The 20648-nt window shown below is 37.6% G+C and overlaps 2 protein-coding genes across 11 annotated transcripts in view; one reads left to right on the top strand and one right to left on the bottom strand.

The window, feature by feature from the left end:
* stk39 (serine threonine kinase 39) overlaps nt 1-13834 on the top strand; it is a 40189-nt gene extending 26355 nt beyond the window's left edge. Inside the window, exons 15-18 of one of the 6 annotated variants that reach the window (XR_006925111.1) lie at nt 5261-5422; nt 5597-5665; nt 5775-5839; nt 12397-12411. Coding sequence is in view for 4 of the 6 variants with exons in the window: in XM_046844798.1 (XP_046700754.1) it covers nt 5261-5382; nt 5597-5665; nt 5775-5839; nt 12397-12471 (331 nt within the window). In the remaining 2 variants the exon portion in view is untranslated. Of the gene's footprint in view, nt 1-419; nt 828-5260; nt 5471-5596; nt 5666-5774; nt 5840-12396 lie in introns of those variants that run through there. The other 5 variants (XM_046844798.1, XM_046844799.1, XR_006925110.1 and 2 more) reach the window with 5 other exon arrangements.
* A 3271-nt stretch (nt 13835-17105) lies between these two features.
* Nucleotides 17106-20648, bottom strand: part of b3galt1b (UDP-Gal:betaGlcNAc beta 1,3-galactosyltransferase, polypeptide 1b) — a 122837-nt gene continuing 119294 nt past the window's right edge. For 4 of the 5 annotated variants that reach the window (XM_046844804.1, XM_046844805.1, XM_046844802.1 and 1 more), the window contains 2 exons: nt 20524-20559; nt 17106-19064 (listed from right to left, as the gene is read on the bottom strand). In XM_046844804.1, the coding sequence (XP_046700760.1) occupies nt 17831-18838 (1008 nt within the window). In that variant the 5' untranslated portion in view covers nt 18839-19064; nt 20524-20559 and the 3' untranslated portion in view covers nt 17106-17830. The remainder of the gene's footprint in view (nt 19065-20523; nt 20560-20648) is intronic. The other variant, XM_046844807.1, reaches the window with a different exon arrangement.

The following is a 20648-nucleotide window of genomic DNA, read 5'->3' as shown; positions in this document are numbered from 1 at the left end:
CTTTTCTGACAGATCTGTGCAGCACTGAGTTACCCCACTGCCTGGCATTGATACAGCATAATAGGATCACATAATTACCTCGCATTATAATGCCGTGAACTTGCACGGGCTGCAGCGAGGATGCAAAGAGTAAAGTGGAAGTTATAGGTTCAGTGACTCAGTCATTTATTTAGCAGCTCTTTAAAAGTAACCTTTTATGAGACATTTATGCGTTATTTGCCTTGCAAATCTCTTGGCTTTTAAAGCATTAAACAAAAAATGTAGTTGCCTTTAGAAATGGGTGAAGTGTGTAGGTGTTATCTGCTCTGGTGGTGTGTTTCTCTCTCTCTCTACATTTCTCCCTCATGCCTGTCTCTCTCAATCAACCAGCTCTTATTTTTACCCATGACCCGGCTTACTCTAATGTTCACTCTTGACAGGGCCCCACATGTGTATGTCAGACATGAGCAGCATGAACGCCAAACCAGGGCACGCGGGAGAGAGAGGGAGTCATGGAGGAGGATGGGAAAGATAAAGAAAGGTTCAGTCTACGGACTGGACTGCAGGATTAAGGCTAAGCAGAGAGTATGCCACAGTGTTAGTCACATGGAGATCCAGCTAAGGCCTGTGTGTGTGTGATTTAGGAGGATTCCACATAATCTCCTATATTGCATATCAGATTTTTAAGGCACACTATCTCTTATTTACATTAGCACCATATTAGGCAACGACTAATTAATGTACCATTTGTTCAGTGTTTTAGTTTCTGGAAAGTTATTCTGTTTTAACACTTTAAGACCTGCAAATAAAGTAGTGAATAAAGCTATTGAACATGAGAAAAGTCTTTTATTAATCATTAAAAATTGCTGATCTTAGGTACCGTAATTTCCGGACTATTAAACGCACCCAAATATAAGCCGCACCCACTGAATTTGACAAAGATTTTTATTTTAAACATAAATAAGCCGCACCTGTCTATAAGCACCATGTCTACATTGAAACTAATGAACTTTACACAGGCTTTAACGAAAGACAGTGTCTGTTACACGGTGTAACAGGTGAAATATGTTTGGCTCCTTTAAGAGCGGAGCGGTATTTTGGGAATAGCCTGCCGCCGCATTTCACCAGTATTACTGCATGTGTGCAAGACCGAGGAATATGTCCTTATTATTTTCTGATGCTCATTTCTAAGTTTCTTTGACTAACCGTAACGCCTTTGCCAAGAAAAATAAAAAAGCATGAGTTTTGGAAACCTGTCTGTGCTTCTATGATTTCTGTTGCAACTGGAGTTATCGAGCTCTCCCTTCACCCAGACTCAACGTGCTACAACAGCTTGTATCTAAACAGTAGCACACCAAGAAAGTCATTGTTCACTGTCTTCCTCCTTCCTTACACAACTATTTCTCTCTGGAGCTTTTCTTTTGGGATCGTCGTGCGTTTAAAAATGACCATCGGTGAAGCTTTTTTCCCGATGCCGTGCAGCTCAGAACGTTTTTTCGTTTCCGTTCCGAAATTTCATTGGTTTAATGTTATGTCGCTCAGTTTTTTGGCTTGAGGTTTGTGAACCGGGGTAAAACCCAGGAAAAATCCATAAATTAGCCACTTCGTTGTTTAAGCCGCGGGGTTCAAAGCGTGGGGAAAAAGCGGCTTATAGTCCGGAAAATACGGTACTTATAGTTGGCTATATGGGGAGGTGGATGGAGTAAATAATCGTGTTAGGATGGTAAAAAGGGAGTGTTTTCTATTCTTTTGTAAGACAACACTTCGAATGGCACAGTTTATGAATTGCAGCCAGATTTTCTAGTGTTTTCACATACAAAAGCTTCAAATGTTTTCTTTATATTAAGCATCTCTAATACCTGTGTAGTTACTTAAACTATATAGGCAGTTATAATGTAACTGCTCATAATGCCTACACCGTGAGAGGTGAATCATAGCAGGACGTCTTGCGTAAATCTCTCATATATAATACAGTATATATTCTGTGTATAAACACTTGTGTTCTTTTCCAAAGAAAATGTATTTCCGATGGAAGAACATTCCAAGTACACAGGAACTGTTCACTAACAGTAATGTTAAAGTAAGTACAGGGTTCTTGTGTGGTTAGTATGCAAGAACAATCAGACCGGTGCCGAAACCATCAGACTTTCCGTAGGTTAGACTGAAATGTCAAGGTGTGCTTTTTTACTTGCATAAGAAGTAATTGACACTGATACGCCTACATTTACACAAGATGTTGTTTTGTTTTCCACCTGTTACAGTGCATATACATGACAAGCTAGCTCTTATAGGAAAATAAGAAAGAACGGTGTGGTTACAACTAGAAAGTTGATCATCACATCTCAGAGCAGGTTATTCTTCTTATACCACAGCGATTTGCCAGGGTTTACAATTACAATGATTAGTTTAATAATGGAAAATTACTCCTGTTGTTACTTGTTGTAACAGCAATCCAGGCTGCTCTCTGTGCTTCCTCTAAGAGAAACACTTATAATATTTCCAGTAAACTAGAAATCGTTGTCTGTCCTGATGACTCTGTAATGCAGAACGCTATCTAACCCTAACACTAAATAAGCACCATACTAATGATTATACATTTAAGAATCAATTCAGGTTTTTATTGATAGAATTTCCAGTGAAGATAATATATTAAAGATTTTATATATAATTGATATATAAATCTGTATATATTATATATTATTCATATAGTCTATATATTAGTTTTTTATTGTTATTAAATATTAGTTTTATAAAGTTATTATAGAATCGATGACGCATTTGAACGAGTCTTTATTTTGACTTGCATCTGGAATTAGTCATACTGTCATATAATAGCAAATTAATCAATATCTTCTGACTAATCAGAGTGAAGAATTTAAAAGGGTTGTTGTACAACAGTAGGTGTGTTATTCTGCCTGTATGGTTTAGGTGTAAATGGTATAAGAGACAATACAAAGTGGGACAATATAACAACACCTGTAACATTTAGGGCAATCTTTTACCGTTCAACTATTTAAACAAAAATCTCTTAAACGTAAAATTTACAGTCCTATTTATAATTGCCTTCGTTCTTTTAACAAGCTGTAATCTGTTTAGGTCTCTCTTGTTTCTTATATGTCTGTCTGTGGCTAGCGTTTTTTTCCCTGACAGGGAATTAGCAGGCAGATTGAGATGGAAGGTTCAGGGTGTGTAAGTCAGATATGGCTATGACGGGCGAGGAGGAGACGCAGCCCTCTCTTTCTCTTGGCAGATAACAGAGACTTTTTTCACTTTATCCCTCCTTTGCTGGCTGAGATTTTCCTGTCACACCCCTACAGAAGGCTGCTTGTCAGCTGAGTAGCTGATGTGCTGCTAGTCTGGTAGTAAACAAATATAGAAGTGAAATCCTTGCACGCACATTTGGATTGCAGCTTAACTTGCAGCCCACATTCTCTCCCTGCCCTGCAGTGCATCGCAAAGTTTAGTCCCGTTTCATCAACTCACGCCAACGATGATACTTGCGTGAATGTCCATCTTAAATTCCTAGATTGTCCCTATAACATTAAATTCAGCAGTGTGTCTGCGGTGGAAGAGGATCATTTTTCGTTTTCGGTTTGGATCGGATAGTTTAAATATGATCAGAGATAACGGCTGTCATCTTAATCTGGGATTGGAGGATATGAAACTAATGCAACTGCCAATCAAATAAATCAGCACAGTTTGTAGTATGACGCAGCTGGGGGTGGATACGATCCGTGAAGCACATGCGATGCACGCACATTCAATGAACCTCTGCGATCTGGTAGTGCCAGATACACACACACACACACACACACACAGTCACCTAGGTAAACGGTCACGGTAAATCCACCTAGGAGGTGGTGGAAACCTGATCTTTTCCACCAGTCTCTAGCGCAACCTAATAATGCAGCCTGGAGAACCTGCTCTATTGCTATGCTCCATGCTCGCAATGGCTAGTAAGAGCAGCACTTAATGATATTCTCTTGAACCCCCGGCACAAGATTTAAACCTGTGATCTTCCAAGGATAATGTGAACACTTGAACACACAGAAGTTAAAACCAGTTGTAACCCAGTATGTGCAGTAACCTTCTTGCGCCATGCCAACATCATTCACTCTGTTCTGTTTGCTGTTATCTAGTGATCGCTTGTGAAGCAGCACTCCACAGTCCCTTTTTTTCCAAACCCTGATAGCACTGCGGGATTTTAAGAATGTATATGTGAGGTGAGCAAGGTAGTCATTAGAGAAGCTCTGCTGTAACACTGTCAGAGAAAGTCTTTCTTTATAGAGCCAAGTAATTAAACCTAATCCAGCTCCTAAGTGGGTGGCTGGGCCACCATCCAAACCTACTCTCACTAGATCTCCAGTGCTCTAGCAAATGTCAATGAATAATTCCCATGTTACTGTTTAATTATTCACTTCATTATTATTGAAACCACTGTAAATCCAGTGAGCATTTGACAGGTCTTTAATATTGCTTCTGTAATTGTGTTAGGAATAAACTGTTTAGTGGATTTAGTCACAATTAAAATAGAATTCATTGAGGCTAATAACATATTAGCACATCGTGTGTATTATACATGTGTGTGCCTCTATAGAAAACTACAGATTCATAAGTACACTATATATTATGTATAGAGTTCTTTCTTTTAACTGCATTTTATCATTTCAGGATGCTCCCAAAGGTTCATTAAAGCAGGAGGTTAGAAATTATTTTGGTCATGTAGAAATATTTTGATTTTTGGATCGATTGCATCACATTTCCTTAAACTGAAGTAATACAATGATTAATTAAAAAAAATAAAATAAAAATACACATTTATAAGAAATCCAATATACACAACCAGAAATCTGTTTCTATATGACCTGCATTGACAAAGTTACTATTTAGAAGAATATAATAGATGAATTTCTCAAAATGGTGATAGATTTATGTTAAAAAAAATTTTAAGCTTAAACATGCGCACATCATTTTCCACTGAAGATGTTTCTCTTAAACTCACCTTACATCAATGAAAGGCTCAACAAATAAAGGCTTGTTTGCATAAATAAATATATATATATATTTTTTATGTTTCTATACAAGAAAATGAAACAGATACGCAACTGTAGTGGTTTAAGATGAATTGTTTCAATGCCTGAGGTTTTTTTTTTTTTGACTGTTGCCTCTCCTGGCTGTCTCTTGAATAGATTAACAGGTGTCCTGATCTTTGCCTCTTCTCTCTCTCTCTCTCTCTCTCTCTCTCTCTCTCTCTCTCTCTCTCTCTCTCTTTATCTCATAGGAACTCGAGGAAGGAGTTGAATGACATACGGTTTGAATTCACTCCAGGCCGAGGTGAGGGCTGCTCTGAACACGTTAGCATGCAAGGCCTGGCGCCCCCCATGGACACGGCACATGCATGGGGTGACTTGCATGATCACCCAGATGAGCTTGCTGTTACTGAGTGTGTTATTTAGGTGTTTAAAAGACACCCATCCTGGCATTGATATGTGTAATGCATCTGTCCAAATATTCAACTATTTAGAAAAACTCATTTAAAGTATGTGTGTCTTGGAGTTTGTACATTTACTTATTCCCCTCCCATTGTCTTCAGCAATTATCTTTATTTTCCCTATAGATACCGCTGATGGTGTTTCTCAGGAGCTGGTTTCTGCTGGTTTAGTCAGCGGGCTTGATGTTGTAGTTGGTAAATGTCCCAGTGCAGTCTTATGTGACCTTCAACTTTAAATGAAACCTTATGCATTTATAATAATTATAGGTTTGGTTTAATGGTAAAACCTGTGTGTATGTTACAGTTGCTGCTAACCTTCAGAAGATTGTAGAAGACCCTGTTACCTTTAAAGTGTTAACCTTTAAACTGGTGAGTACCCAAAAGAAAATGAAGCCCAGAATAATATAATTAACTGAATATTTATTTTGATTCTTATGGAATTTAACATCAGCATGATGAACAAATCAAGCAAATTCACAGCCCTTTGTCAGTAAGTGGTGAAGATTCTCGTTAGAACAAGTGGTTCAATATTTGTAGGATTTTACAGTTATCGGTATATCCAGCAGATGGTTGGTCAAGGTCATAGCAAGATCATATGGTTTAAATAGTTTTTCTTCAATGTTTTTCTTCCTGTTTTAACGTATATTTTTAGTCTTTATTACTTATAAAACACAAAGAACAAGAAGGACCAGACTTGTCAGAAACTGTAGTGGTTTAAATCTGGTCTTTGACTGCACCTCTGTGCAGCAACAGCAGATTCACTGTATTGTCAGGAGTTAGTGAGTTTATATCCTAGTGCTGTCACATCCATCAATACCCAGAGGTCTAGGGAGCAGAATTGTCCGTGCCCTCTGTATGTAAAAGAGGGCAGATAGCTCTTAGCCACACAGAGTGTTATGCTGCCCTGTGCTGCAGCATGAGCGAAAGTAAAAGACATGGTTGCTTGACAATAATGTGTGTCGAAGAAAACACGTTTTTCGCCTTCACTTTTCTCGACTAAGAGCTTTGTTATGAGAGAATCTTCCCTTTGTAGGGTATATATTGACAACAAATGATATCACTGCAAAAAAAGTCAAAAAAAAAATTTTTGCATTGATGTTATTACTCCAAATGGATTATGCTCATGGAACTTCTGGAATCTTTGAACACTTTTCTAGTCATAATCTTTTATCATGCTGATCACACCTCCCTGCACTGGCCTGTGATGAAAAAAAAAACCATACTTTTGAGAACAACACAATGCACTTTTTCGTGCAAGCTATAATCACTGGAATGAAAAATAGATCACAGCTGCCTGTAGGCGTTTGAGTCCAGCCAGAAGCCTGATGTGTAAGTGTGGAAAATGGATGTATTACACTCTCTTCCACTGTATCCCCTAATTTATTGATGATTTATATTATATATATATATATATATATATATATATATATATATATATATATATATATATATATATATATATATATATATGTCTCTTTAGCACTATTATACTTTTATAAACACTCTATAAGCACGACAAAACAATTATAATCTGCAATGTATAAAATCTAATAATTAGGTTTTAACGTGTATATCTGCATGTTGACATTATTTTTTGACAGTCTTTATACAGTAAAAAGGTGAACGCTTTACTGTAAATCCTGCTGAGCCCAAACATTATAGAGGCTTCAGAAAGGATTATGAATGATGTAGTCTTTGTCATTGCAGATGTTTTTGTTGGGTGATATTGTAGATACTCAGCTCCAGTAGACAAATGATGCTGTGCTTCCGCTTTAGAAGATATTTTTCTTTTTTACGATGCCATTCTCTCCGCCTGTCATAAGTCTTGCACCGTTATGATGTACGTATTTTTTAGCACCATGTCATCCATGACAGTGCAGTCTTCCAGTGTGGGTGTATAAGAGGAATGAAATACATTACACAGATCGCAGTGAATGGTGCAATATGGTCCGGACCATTTTTAATCACTTCTTTAGAGCATTGCAGTTTAGGTAAACAACATCTGTGCTGTAGTGCACCGCTCTCTCTTCTCTCATCCTCTGTGCTGGAATGTTTCTCCAGCAGCTGCCCGTTTCCGCTGGCAAATCACAGCTTATCTACTCAAGTGCTCTCTCTGAAAGCCCATGTCTAAGCCTGTGTCGTGATAAAAGCAAACTAACGTGTATGATTATCCATAAATCTAACAGAAAGCGTTAGTAGAGTTGTACGGAGCAGAAGTTCTGGGAGAATGTTGGAATGGGCATCTTTTGTTAAAATATTAATAGTCACAACTCCTGTTAAAATTATACCTATTTAAATATTAAGATAAAAACCTAAAAAAATCTGAAAATATAAATTGTGCTTTTAAGTAAATGTTCAAATAATAACAAATCAAAACATTAAATTTTCTTTGCTCTTATGCCATTTGTGTCAGAGCTGGATGCTTGGAATTTTTTCTTGGCAACAAGTTCTTTTATGTGAGGTCCTGTGTTGTGGAGATTCTCAGGATGGAATGCAGGTGTTCATCAGCGAGACGACTCACATTTCCACTTTTCATCCCGCGGAACTGTGGAGTCTTTTCCTTTACTGAATTGGCGAGGAATTTAAACCTTAGGCTCTGAAAAAGTTTACGGTTTGCATTACATGTTCCATTGTAAGGACTTTACCGCACAGCATTTCCTGGTGTATGATGCAGTGATATGCTGTGAATTTACCAGTAAAGTTCTCCTTCTGTCTTTTTAACTGCATCCTTCCCACTAGTCCACTTTTTTCACTGCACATTGTAAGTCCAACAAGTTTGTCCCAAGGCAGATTCATGTCGGCTGCACTTTGACATACTTTTCAAAAACTGTCTTTTCCTGTCGTTTTCCTGTGCAACGATTTAATGTCCAATATTTCCTCTGTAATGCACAAACTGGAGTCCACTCCATGATGAGTCCACTCCACTGGAGTCCACTCCACTGCCAGCTGTGCAGTGTCACTACTTTCATCCAGGGGCTAGCTTTGACTTGAAATTAGGGTTGTATACATCAACAGACGCTTGATCGATCTGACGTAAATGACGCGGGAATGATCGCAGGTTGCCTATCATACGGTAAGGCAGCTGTTGAGCTGCATTATGGGATTTGTAGTTTGTGTGTGATCGGCGCTTCATAACGCATTTAAAATAAGATATATAAAATGATCTTGCAGGCTGGATATTATTGTACGCCGGGCTGGATGTGGCCCGCGCGCCTTGAGTTTAACACATATGGTCTAAACCAAATTGGCAGTGGTTAATGTGATGATTACAACTTGGACACTTCATGGAGAAAAATAAATATGGTAATATACTAGACTATACAGTCTATACAGTGGACTGTAAAGGTCTACACACCCCTATGAAATTTGCATTCCAGATTTATTTTCACCATATTTTTTGTGATCCATATTGCAAGAAAAAAAAGCTTACAAGATATCCCATATTCCTTAACTAATAATTAATAATGCAGCACCACATTCTTCAACAGGAAAGAATCTACCAGCTGAACACATCTTGATTTGACAAATTTATTCTGCAAAAATGCTCCAGATCCATTAAATTGTGAAAGGATTTCTTGAAACCTGTTCAAGTTGTTTGATAGCTAGCTCAGAGGCTGCTGATAGGCTTTAAAACTGGGATCTAACTGGGAGATTCCATACCATTGACCTTCTACTTCTGAACCCAGTCCTTTTTTGATTTGTCATGCTGGTTGAAAAAATATTTTTCTTCAGTGGTCTAACTAAATTCTGCAGGTTTTGTGATTTCATAATTCCCTCCTTGTATATGTGCCCAGTCCTAGCTGAAGACAAGCAGCCCCATATCATGATGCTTCCACCACCATGTATCACCATAGCTATAGTGCTTTTTTAATTTAATTTTTTTTGACAATTAACTGTACTGGTTTTGTCACAGACTTATTTTGTAATTTGTAATACCACCATTGGGTGGAATTTTTTTTTTTTTAATATGAGAGATTTCAGGGAATTTATTTAGGTTGATATAAATTCCTGCAAATCCTTAACTATTGCTGTAGGTCTCTTAGCAATGTCCTTGCTCAATCTTTTTACTTTTCCTCAATTTTGGAGGTATGTCCTGTTCTTGTTTATCTTACTCCTGTACCATGTTTTCTTTAATTGGTGATAAAGGCCTTGATGTTGTTCCATGGTGCATGAACACATGGATAAAACCAAGATGATAGAGCTGATCTTTATTTGGGGTTAATCAGAATCACTTCAATGATATGATAATTATAATCATTAACATAATCACGGGTAATTACTTTTGAACATCAGTCACATGCTCTACTCTAAAAGACTGCACACTAATGCAACCAGGTTATTGGAAGCACTTTATGTTTTCCCATTACATTTCGTTTTTTTTTTTTTTTACTTAATATGAGTTGTTTGCTCTCTGATGTTTCAGCTCCACTTCAGGCCATAAAAACTGTCAGAAAGCTTTAAGACCAACAATTATAATATAATTATTATATAGGGGTTGAATAATTGTGACAGGGCGATCTTAACAAAATATACTGTTACACACAAATACTACAGCATACATTTTCTGTGTTGATTTTATGTATCACTAAAGTCATTAAGAAGCAATACAAAGCAGAATCCTGCATTTTAAAAAGATTTGTATTTATAAATATATGAATATAATTCTGATTGCAAGTGGAGATATATAGAGATATATAGAGAGATAAAATATAACATTTATATATTTAAAATGAGAACATTTTCTTTTGCTTCCCACATCACAAAATTCTAAAAATCTGGTTTTAACAAGCATGTGCACTTTATATCTTTTACATAAATAGTGTACTTTTAAAATAGTATTTTATATAATATAGTATTTTATAGAAAGATAAAGATGTGTATACTTGTTTTCTTTTTAGATTGATATTATACAGTAATTTCTTCTGCAGTCTGCATTTTCAATCTTTGGCTTTTAAATCTAAAGGTAAATGCTGGTATTTAAAGGCAGTCCTTTTAATGCTATTGAGAAACCCAGTTTCTGACTATTCATCAGAAACTAGACATTTTGGGCAAACTTGGAGCTGTGAACTGCACACAGGTCATTTGCATAAACCCAGTGTGGAACCCAGCAAAATGGATTTAAGCAACTGCACAACCCAAGTCTGAAGATGTGCAAATATCCCTGTGTTAATCTTGATGGATTTAAAATTTCATCTATGAAAAGGGCCCATACGGGTAATCTAGCAGATACAGTTTTGAGGAGCAGCGGCAGTGCCAGACTATTTGATAGGGCATCTTTGTTAACATCATCCAGCAGTGCAGAATGTGAAACAGAAACCCATATTTGTTCTGGTATATCGGGCTGAGATGATGTATGGTATTTGTGATAGTGCAGGTACAAACACAATAAATATGTTCTGCTTTTCTGTTTTTTTCGGTAATTCATAACATTTCACTGGGAGGATTTATGTGACGCATGCTATTGTGCAGCCGGTTTCTGCCGCACGGTGCTGCCCTTATTGGCTGACTGTAGTGAAACGGAAAGTGTCAACAGAGATGTGTTTTTCATCCAGCCCTTTCAGCTTTGTAAAAACACACCCACAATTCTCCCAGCCCGGCTGTAAATTGTTCAGCGCCGTCTTGCCAAAATCTGCTGTTCCATCTCCGTGAGGCGAAGTGTGTGAGAGAAAGATCGATCAACCTTTTGGCCCTCTGCAGCATCTCGGAGTGTGTGTTAGGTGTGATAAGGACCACCGCTGCACCGAGGCTTCACTTTGCATACCGATGACAGAGACAAAGTATTTCCAGACAGACAAATATTATATTTGTTTATGCATTTGCACCTGTAGTTTTTTCTTCCTAATACTGGTGCATCTTTGTTCATCTTGTTTTGGAAGATTTGGTTCCTATTGATTAGTTTCTTACAGCTTCTTATAACAAGTGCCAGCTCTGCTTTGCAAAAAAAAAAAAAAAACTTGAAATCAATATGGCACAAAAAGCCCAGTGTGTGTTCTGCTTAGACACACAGACAGCTAATAAATAATTTTACTTTGGCGTCTAGCCGGTGCTCTTACACCCAGATTAATGCTTATGAACAGAATTCTCATTTAATGTGTTCCAACAGCACAGAAATGATTTTCTCCTTTTCAGGTGCATTTATGAAAATCTGAACTCGCCCATGCTTTGTTGGAAAACATTAAAAGTTTTAGGCTGTGCACTTGAGCAGTGTGCGAGGTTGCTCAGTGCGAGCGTGTGCCCAGGCTTTTCTTATTTTTTCTTAGTCAGGATTTAGGTCTGAAAATAGATGTGCATGGGTCATACATCATCTGTAGGGACCAGAAAATGCTGAGCAGAGGAAGAATAGATGGATCCAATGCAACAGCACTCCTCCATGCTCTCTTCATCTGCAGCATGTCTCAGTGCGAGCGCAAACACACACACACACCTTCTCACCTTTATTGCACCAAAACTGAGCGGTTTTGTAGGTAATCACGAGGGTAGACACTCGCACGCTTCTCTTTATGCCAGTTATGTGCTAGCTTTTAAACTTTGACATCCTCCACTAGTTTGACCATTAAAATTACAAGCGGTCAAAAATAAATGATTTCTTAAAGACTTCTAACCTTCTAAAGCTGAATATGGGAAATACCTTTGAAAGCTGTGTTTACAACAGTAAAGGTTTATGTGATTATGATATTCATCAAAGCAAACATGACACAAAATTTCTATGTAATTTGGGGGAAAAAAAAGTAAATTAAAAGATGCAAATTATAGAGCGGTGTTCAAGTAGATTCATTTTTCACCCACTATGTGATTTCTTAATCTGGGATAAGTAATTATAAATACAAATGAGTATGACCACAGGGCATGTATAATATATATTTCTCTGGATCTTGTATAATCTTTTGTGTGTGTGTGTGTGTGTGTGTGTGTGTGTGTGTGTGTAGGCATCTGGCTGTGACAGTACAGAGATCCCTGACGAGGTGAAGCTAATTGGCTTTGCCCAACTCAGTGTTACCTGATGGAATATCTTTGAGGGAAGAGGAAGAGGATGGGAGGAGAAAGAAGGCTTTCAACAGACTGAATACTAAAGAATGTGCGGACCGCGGGGGGGTCTCGGGGTTCGGAGCAGAGCCATCTCCAGTTTACTCCCACCTCAAACTCCTCTGCCAGCTCTATCCTCATTTTAATTACCTTCTAACTGTCAGTAACTAAGCATTCTGTCAATAACCCCACCACACACACACACACACACACACTGTCCTTTGCCCTACATTCTGCTCCTGCAAGAAATGTTGTTTTTCCTCAACATTCCACCTCACTCTTCTCCTCAACTCTGCTAACTTGATGCTCTCAGGTGGCTTCAGCCAGAAATGACAAAAAAATACAACAAAAAAAACAAAACAATTAGAGGTTCTTATTTGCGTTATATTTTCTTTCAACAAAGCTTTATTAATAATAATAATTATTATTATTAGTGTTATTTATTGGGAAAAGTTTTCAGTTTTCCTTTTCCTGCATTGAAAGAAAGATTTTTTGGGATGCGCACATTAACACTGCAGAACTTGTTAAACAGTTAATTGAAATCCTCCTTTCTTCCAAATGTAAATGATCTTATTTATGAAAAACTCAAGCACATTATTCTTCATGATTCTATAAAAAAAAAAAAAAAATACTGTTTTACAAGTGAATTGTATTGTACTGTATGTTAACAAAATATTTAATCCACTAAGAGTGAATGAAATCATTCCCCCAGGAAGTAAGAGATGAGGAACTGAATGCTGCCATGTGCATTTTCTTTAGTTTTTTTTTTTTTTCTGGACAGTGTTGACGCTTAACTGCTAGAGGTGCCTTGTTCATTAATCCGTGCCTAAGAACACAGGTAACAAGCCGACGCTGTTTTAAAGCATAGACTGCTTTATGTTGTTACACCGAGCAGATTTGCTTTACAGCTGATAGCTCTGTCTAAAAGTATTGTCACTGGCAAACGGCTTCTGTTGAAATGAAGCTTTAATGCACTTTGATTTTGAATTGTGAGACGTATGCACGCTTCTCCCCTGGAGAAAATCCTCCAGATTTAACCCTCTAAAGCTTTGTTTTATGACAGAAAGGTCACTATAACTGTAGAGCACACCTGAACTGTGACATGGAGGGGGAAGAAAAGCCAGCTGCTGAGTATAAAGAAGTAGCCGCAAGATCCCGCTGCATTCGCCAGCATGCATCTGTTCGATTTCTCTAACAGAAGGAGGTTCGTAACCAAAATATGACTACTGTATGGGAGATTAGTCATGATTCCAAAAAGAAACAAGTCATTCCAAAAGACTCCATTTTCACCTGTACTTGAAAATATACGCTTAATATTACAATAAATATTCTTTTATGAAATGGTGTTTTATAATTTCTATTACTATTTGCAAAAAAAAAAAAAAGGGGTGATAATAGACTGGTGCTAGAATGATATATTAATAGATCGTTTTTAAATATGGTTATTGATTTCAACTTTGTCTTACATCATTCATTAAGCAAATAATTCAAAGATAATCAGAAGTCATATTTAATTATACTCACCCGCTGGTCACGGCCAGGTGGACTGTTCAGTAAATTTATACCCTGTGATCACTGCTGTGTATATCACCACAAACGCCTGCCTCCCACAGATTATATGGCAAAATGATTAAGCTGCCTCATATATTTCATGTGTAAATGAGTTTGATTCTGTAAGACCAATAATGTTTTTATGGTATAACATTTTTCCATGCCCACAGATCCATAAAAACAGCCATATCTGGCTTGAAATAGCCACTCAGGCTCTCTGTGCATCTCCTAGGCACAAGCTGAAAATCCCAAAGATTGACTCAATTTGTCACTGGCAGTAAGAGTTTTGTGGTGGGATTACTTGGCACAACTTGTGATCACTAGGCTCGCAGCCAAATGACATTGTTTGCCAGGGTTAGAGGCAGACGAGTCCTTCAGGTTGCCGAGTTGTAGTGAATTGAAGACGCTAGATCCAAATTGCTGCTGTGCTTTTGCTCTTTTCACTCTCAGATGAACAACATTGAAATTTCACCTTCCTCTCATGTTTAATATGGAAATTACTCTACGCCGGGCGGTTGGCGGACACCTGCAGACGTGCTGCAATTTTCTCTGTAGCTGGAAGCCAGAAGACATTTATGATCGCATAATCAGAAGATAAAGACCATTCAGAACGAAATGCACATGTGGTAATGATAATGAAAGCTCTAAATCAGTCTGCTTAAAATGCACTCAGCTAAAGGCAACGAGAGATGTCATACTCAAAACTGACATAAAAGTAGTTAGTATTCTAAACCATGGGGCACGTGTTCACAAAGGAGATTACTACCTCTTTTTTTCCCCCCTGTAGCTCACAGTATGTCAGATTTTTTGTGGAAGACTGAATAACAATTAACATTATTACATACACACACCTATTATATACACACACACACACACACACACATATATATATATATATATATATATATATATATATATATATATATATATATATATATATATATATATATATATATATATATATATATATATATATATATATATATATATATATATATACACACACACACATACACATATACACACACACACACAGTCCAGACCAAAAGTTTGGACACACCTTCTCATTCAAAGAGTTTTCTTTATTTTCATGACTATGAAAATTGTAGAGTCACACTGAAGGCATCAAGGGCTATTTGACCAAGAAGGATAGTGATGGGGTGCTGCGCCAGATGACCTGGCCTCCACAGTCACCGGACCTGAACCCAATCGAGATGGTTTAGGGGTGAGCTGGACCGCAGAGTGAAAGCAAACGGGCCAACAAGTGCCAAGCATCTCTCAGGGAACTCCTTCAAGACTGTTGGAAGACCATTTCAGGTGACTACCTCTTGAAGCTCATCAAGAGAATGCCAAGAGTGTGCAAAGCAGTAATCAAAGCAAAAGGTGGCTACTTTGAAGCAGCTAGAATGACATTTTTCAGTTTTTTCACACTTTTTTGTTATGTATATAATTCCATATATAATTCCACACGTGTTAATTCATAGTTTTGATGCCTTCAGTGTGAATCTACAATTTTCAGAGTCATGAAAATAAAGAAAACTCTTTGAATGAGGAGGTGTGTCCAAACTTTTGGTCAGTACTGTATGTATGTGATAGATATATATATTATATATATAGATATATATAGATATATATACACACACACACACACACACAAAATACATACAAATACATACTGTATTATAATGCAGTTCTGCTGGAGATTTTATTTATTTTTTTACATTTTATAAGTCCTTTCTCCTGCCGGTATAAACATTCGTGTATTCAAACCTGGTGATATAACTAGCAATGATTAAGAGAATATTGACAGTAATTGGACAGTGATTATTCATTGTGAAACAAAATGTTATATACTTTGAAAGGAAAATAAACAAAAATGTTTTATACTTAATGAAAATCTCTACTATATACTAATATGCCAAATAGGTTGTCTCATTTACAGACATAAAACCAAGAGGTCTGGACTAGATAGTCAATTTGCCAAGAATACATTTGATATGTAAGAATCTATTGTTGGAGAGCCTATTCCAAAATTAGTAAAATTGTTAGGGGTGTAATGGTATGCTAAATGTGATGTTAGTTAATCACAGAACAACATGCACATTCACACTCAGTTAGACCTATGGGCATAATGCCATGTGTTTAGGGAAGTGGGAGGAATTCACCACATGCAATAACCCAAGCTCAGGATTGAACTGGGAACCCTGGTGATGTGAACTGGCATCTTTACCAGCTTTCACTTTTCATTATGTGACAGTGCAGTTTGCTTATTCTATGATGTTCACCACACGGGTAACTACTGCAATTAGCTAATCATTGTCATTATTCATGAAGAAAACATGCCATTTTCCATAGCAATAGGCTTAAACCAATCTATGTTATGGAGATCTGGAGTAAAAGTTCTTTTCATTAATAGGTTTTAAATGGAAACTCTAGAGAACTTTCAGTGCTGTTTAGAACGAAGTGGCAAGATCAGATGTGATGCAAATAAGACAACAAATTCCACAGAGTGCATTAATAGGAGTAAAGGGAATGGTAGTTCAAAATCATATATCAGTAAAATAAATCAAATTATAAGGAAAGAGAAACTGCTGTTTGCTTGCATTTCTTTTTTATGTAGAAAAAAAAAAATCCACAGTATAATACAATACAACAAGCTCCCATGAGGAACAGTTTCTCTATTATTTATGCTTTTCATAATCCAATCTCACAAACTGTTCAATATTATGAGTGACAAAAAAAACCCAGGAAAAAAAAAAATTGCCCCCACAATTAAGTTTTTAGAAAATATAAAGTCGTCCAGTCGTTTTCATTAAAGTTCTTCTTATAGATGAATATGTAACATATATATGATAAACTTCCTCCGAGGAACGTCGTTACAGTGCCTTTTACCAAATACAGTAAACACGCTTTATAGAATACTTAGTGCTAAGTGGTAAGTAATCAATATATAATATGTATATGCAGCAATATTACAAAGATGAGCCAGCTGGAGCTGAAGTGAGGATAGCACTGATTACAGAAATAAATAAAACTTTGTTATAGCTGTTATTATAAATAATGACTTGTACATCTTTACATTTATTTATTTTTTTTGCCCCTATAAAAAGGATCATTATTATTTAAGCACACCAACATGTAACCAAAAAGAACTCGAGTTTCCACGTAGAACAAAAGCATCTGCTGGGGGGGAAAAAATAAAATAAATCATAATTATATATATATATATATATATATATATATATATATATATATATATATATATATATATATATATATATATATATATATATATATGAAATATTTTTAGCTTTAACACTCGTCGTTAGTGCTCTGATTAAATTACCACTATTAATTACAACAAAACTGTGCAGTGAAAAGAAATAACATCACGGACATTCATGTTTGGTTTGTTTGAACTCGGAGCGCACCATTGTTGAGCTGATGAGCTGCATTACTACAGTGTAGAATACCGTTTATGCACGATTTAGCATTTAAGGTGCTCGAGTAAAGCACAGCACAGCACACCCTTTCTCGATGCAGCTAGACTGGCACGGCAATAACACTCAGTCTATTCATCAATGTACTTTACAAATGCGCATCATCCTTCGCTGTTCGAGGATCTTGATTTGATCTTCGCCTCCTTACGATTGGCTCAAAGTGTCACAGGTTGTTCTTGAGGTTTTTGTAAGGAGACCACGCTTCGCTGATGAACATTGTGTCTTTTTAAGGTCTGTATATATAAAAAAACAGATGATGCACGTAGACAGTATTCCTCAGGCTGCACTAACATTTGAGGTGTTTCTTGCTGGACATGTCATTCCAGATCCGGTGTATCTCTTCAGGGGAGATCTGGTGCACAGTGATGACTCGACGATACCTACAGAGGCTGTAAGCCATTTTCCAATGATTGAAGCCACTGTTCTGATAGGGGTGAATGCCGAGCTTGCGCAAGCAGACGCCTACGTAAACGTCCTCCAAATGCAGCAGACGGGTGTGCAGGGAGGTCTTATAGATCAGCTCAGCTACATCTGCTGAGAAGACGTAACCTGTGCCGGAGCAGAACGGTGGGTATTTACTTTCTGGGTACAGGTCTCTGGGCATGTACCACTTACTGCGCATATCCCGGATAGGTGAGCCGTTTATGACGTAGCCCGTGAAGTACCTCCGTCTGGGCTTGGTGTCTGGTTTCAGCAACTTGTACACCAGGTTGTCCATGTTGACAAAAATGTCACTGTCGGTCTTCATCACATACTTGGCCTGGTTGCAAAAGGTGGCCACCCAACGCATTCCCATCAGCGTCTTCAGAGTCAGGTTATGGTAGGAATCCACAAAGTCCTCCACTACAATGTCATGGAAGATCTGACTCTCCTGCTCCACCATCTGATTGAGCATGCTGTCTGTGCTACTGCCGAGGAGAAACAGAGTTATGATACGAAGGTCGCTGAACGTGCTCTCGTCGCCCCATGTTTCCCGGATCGCCTGCCGAGCATCAAACTCCTTGTGCGTCGTGCTTATGAGGATCACCAGGAATGGCACGTTGGTCTCGCATTTCTTCGGCTCGTTAATGATGAACTCAAAGGCGTGGGGGTTTAAGGGGCGGGTCCGGATGTTGTTAAAAGTGGTGTTGGTGGTTCTTTGAGGTTTAACGGGTTTGCGTGCAGGCGCAGCAAGCTGCCCAACTAACGACACGGTGGGTCTGGATATGCTGAGATACCAAAGGGCGCTCGCCCAGCAAACAACCGTCAACACATAGAGACATGACACTTTTGAAGGCATTATGGAGGGTTTCATGTGTGTTTGGGTTGCTGAATATCATCAAGTTGCTTCCTAGCCATTAGTAAAGGTGCTTCAGGCAAAGCAGCACAAGGCTGCATCTGTGGGCTGCTTGATATTAATTGTCAGTTACTAATGGGTTTAGAGAAAAATGGAGCTTCTGTCTTTTCATGCAGAAATGTTGGCGTAGGGCTCGGAATTTTCCTTCCAAGAATCGTCCAATGAAGAATGTTCCATCGGAAAACTGCAAAACACAAACACATATGCTTTAAACCGGTAGCATTCCAACCTAAGACAAAAGTTTATTCCAGATTCTTCTGCTCCTGAACCACCTCATTACAGCTGAAAGGAAAACGATCACCTGGCGCAGGATCCGCAACCGAAAGGTAGCGTAGTCACGAGGTATAGACCATGCAAACAGACTCGAGATGTGGAGAAATGAGAGTGCACATACTGCGATGCAACACAGCACACATCCGTCACTATAAACAATATTCGCTATTCTTTATGTACAGTACATCAAGGTCTCCAAGTTTGTGCTGACACACACACACACACACACACGTCCTTATTATGCCGAGCTGTTGCTATTTGTGTTTAGTTTTTTTTTTAGTGGTGAAGTAGCTTCTGTTAGATACAAAAATACAACAGCATTAATTATTTTATCCATAAAAAAAACAACTCTGATGTAACAACTAAACGCCTGTTAAAGTCACACGCGACCTTCTTTGTTAACCAGCGTTTTAATCTGTAAGAGATGCAAGAGCAAGGAGAAATATGTATATCTACAGTATATAATGCAAGCGGCATCAGTGCTGTAAAGATACCGAAGGTCACTTTGTACTTTTTGTTCTTGGTATACTGAATTTTTCTTGCAATCTGTTTCTGCCTGCAACAAAGTGTTTCGGCGAGCTTAATACTAAATACTCCTACATAAATAAACCTGTACATGGTTTTAAAGTGTTTATTTTTTACTAATCAACTGGTGGGAATCCGATTATGTACAGACAAAAAGACTTTAATTCCCCTGCCGCATGTAGCAAAGAAAGGAAAAGAAATAACGCGATAAAGATTTCACCTTTTAGTCTCTTTAAACAAGTGTAAACTTGTAATGTGTTCAGATCTAATTACCTCTGTGCAGTGATACTTGAGAATTTGGTATTTATGTTGATTTCCAAACTATTAAACATAGCTCCTATGATGGGTTAATTGCAGACGGATACAGTGTACGGCAGGAGGCCATGTCTGGGAGAAACGCACCCTCTGTGTGCACAGCTTGTAAACTCTCAATCATTCTGTCTCTATTCAACAGTCTGTATGCTTTATAAGTTTTCAGTCTTTGTATTAATCTGAAATCTCTGTATTTAAGATCAATAGCAATTTTTTTTTAATGATTATGGATTTTGGACCCAAAATCCATAATGAAAGAAGTGGTAGCTCAGTGGTAGATTAATGGATTTCCAACTGGAAAACTGAATAAAAATTTGCTGGGACCTTGAGCACGACCCTTAACCTTCAACTGCTCAGTTGTATAAATGAGATAAATGCAAGTGAATAAGGCCATCTGGCAAATGGCAGGAATGGAAATCGAGTTGTGGTCTTATTTAATTGCAGTAATTTAGGGACATTATTATAAAAAATAAATAAATAAACAAATATTTTATATTAGAATATATATTAGAATGAGTGCTACATTGACTTACCATGTATTAGTCTCTCAGATGGTAAATATTCGCCACCTGCAATTGAATTAAAATAACCACGAATTAGCATTTTTTCATATATTCTTTTAAGATTGCTGAAAAATGATGATACCTGCTGTTAAAAC

This window comes from Silurus meridionalis, chromosome 3 (assembly GCF_014805685.1).
Source record: "Silurus meridionalis isolate SWU-2019-XX chromosome 3, ASM1480568v1, whole genome shotgun sequence".
Classification (NCBI taxonomy): Eukaryota; Metazoa; Chordata; class Actinopteri; order Siluriformes; family Siluridae; genus Silurus; species Silurus meridionalis.
This window is presented reverse-complemented; position numbering and strand designations above follow the sequence as displayed.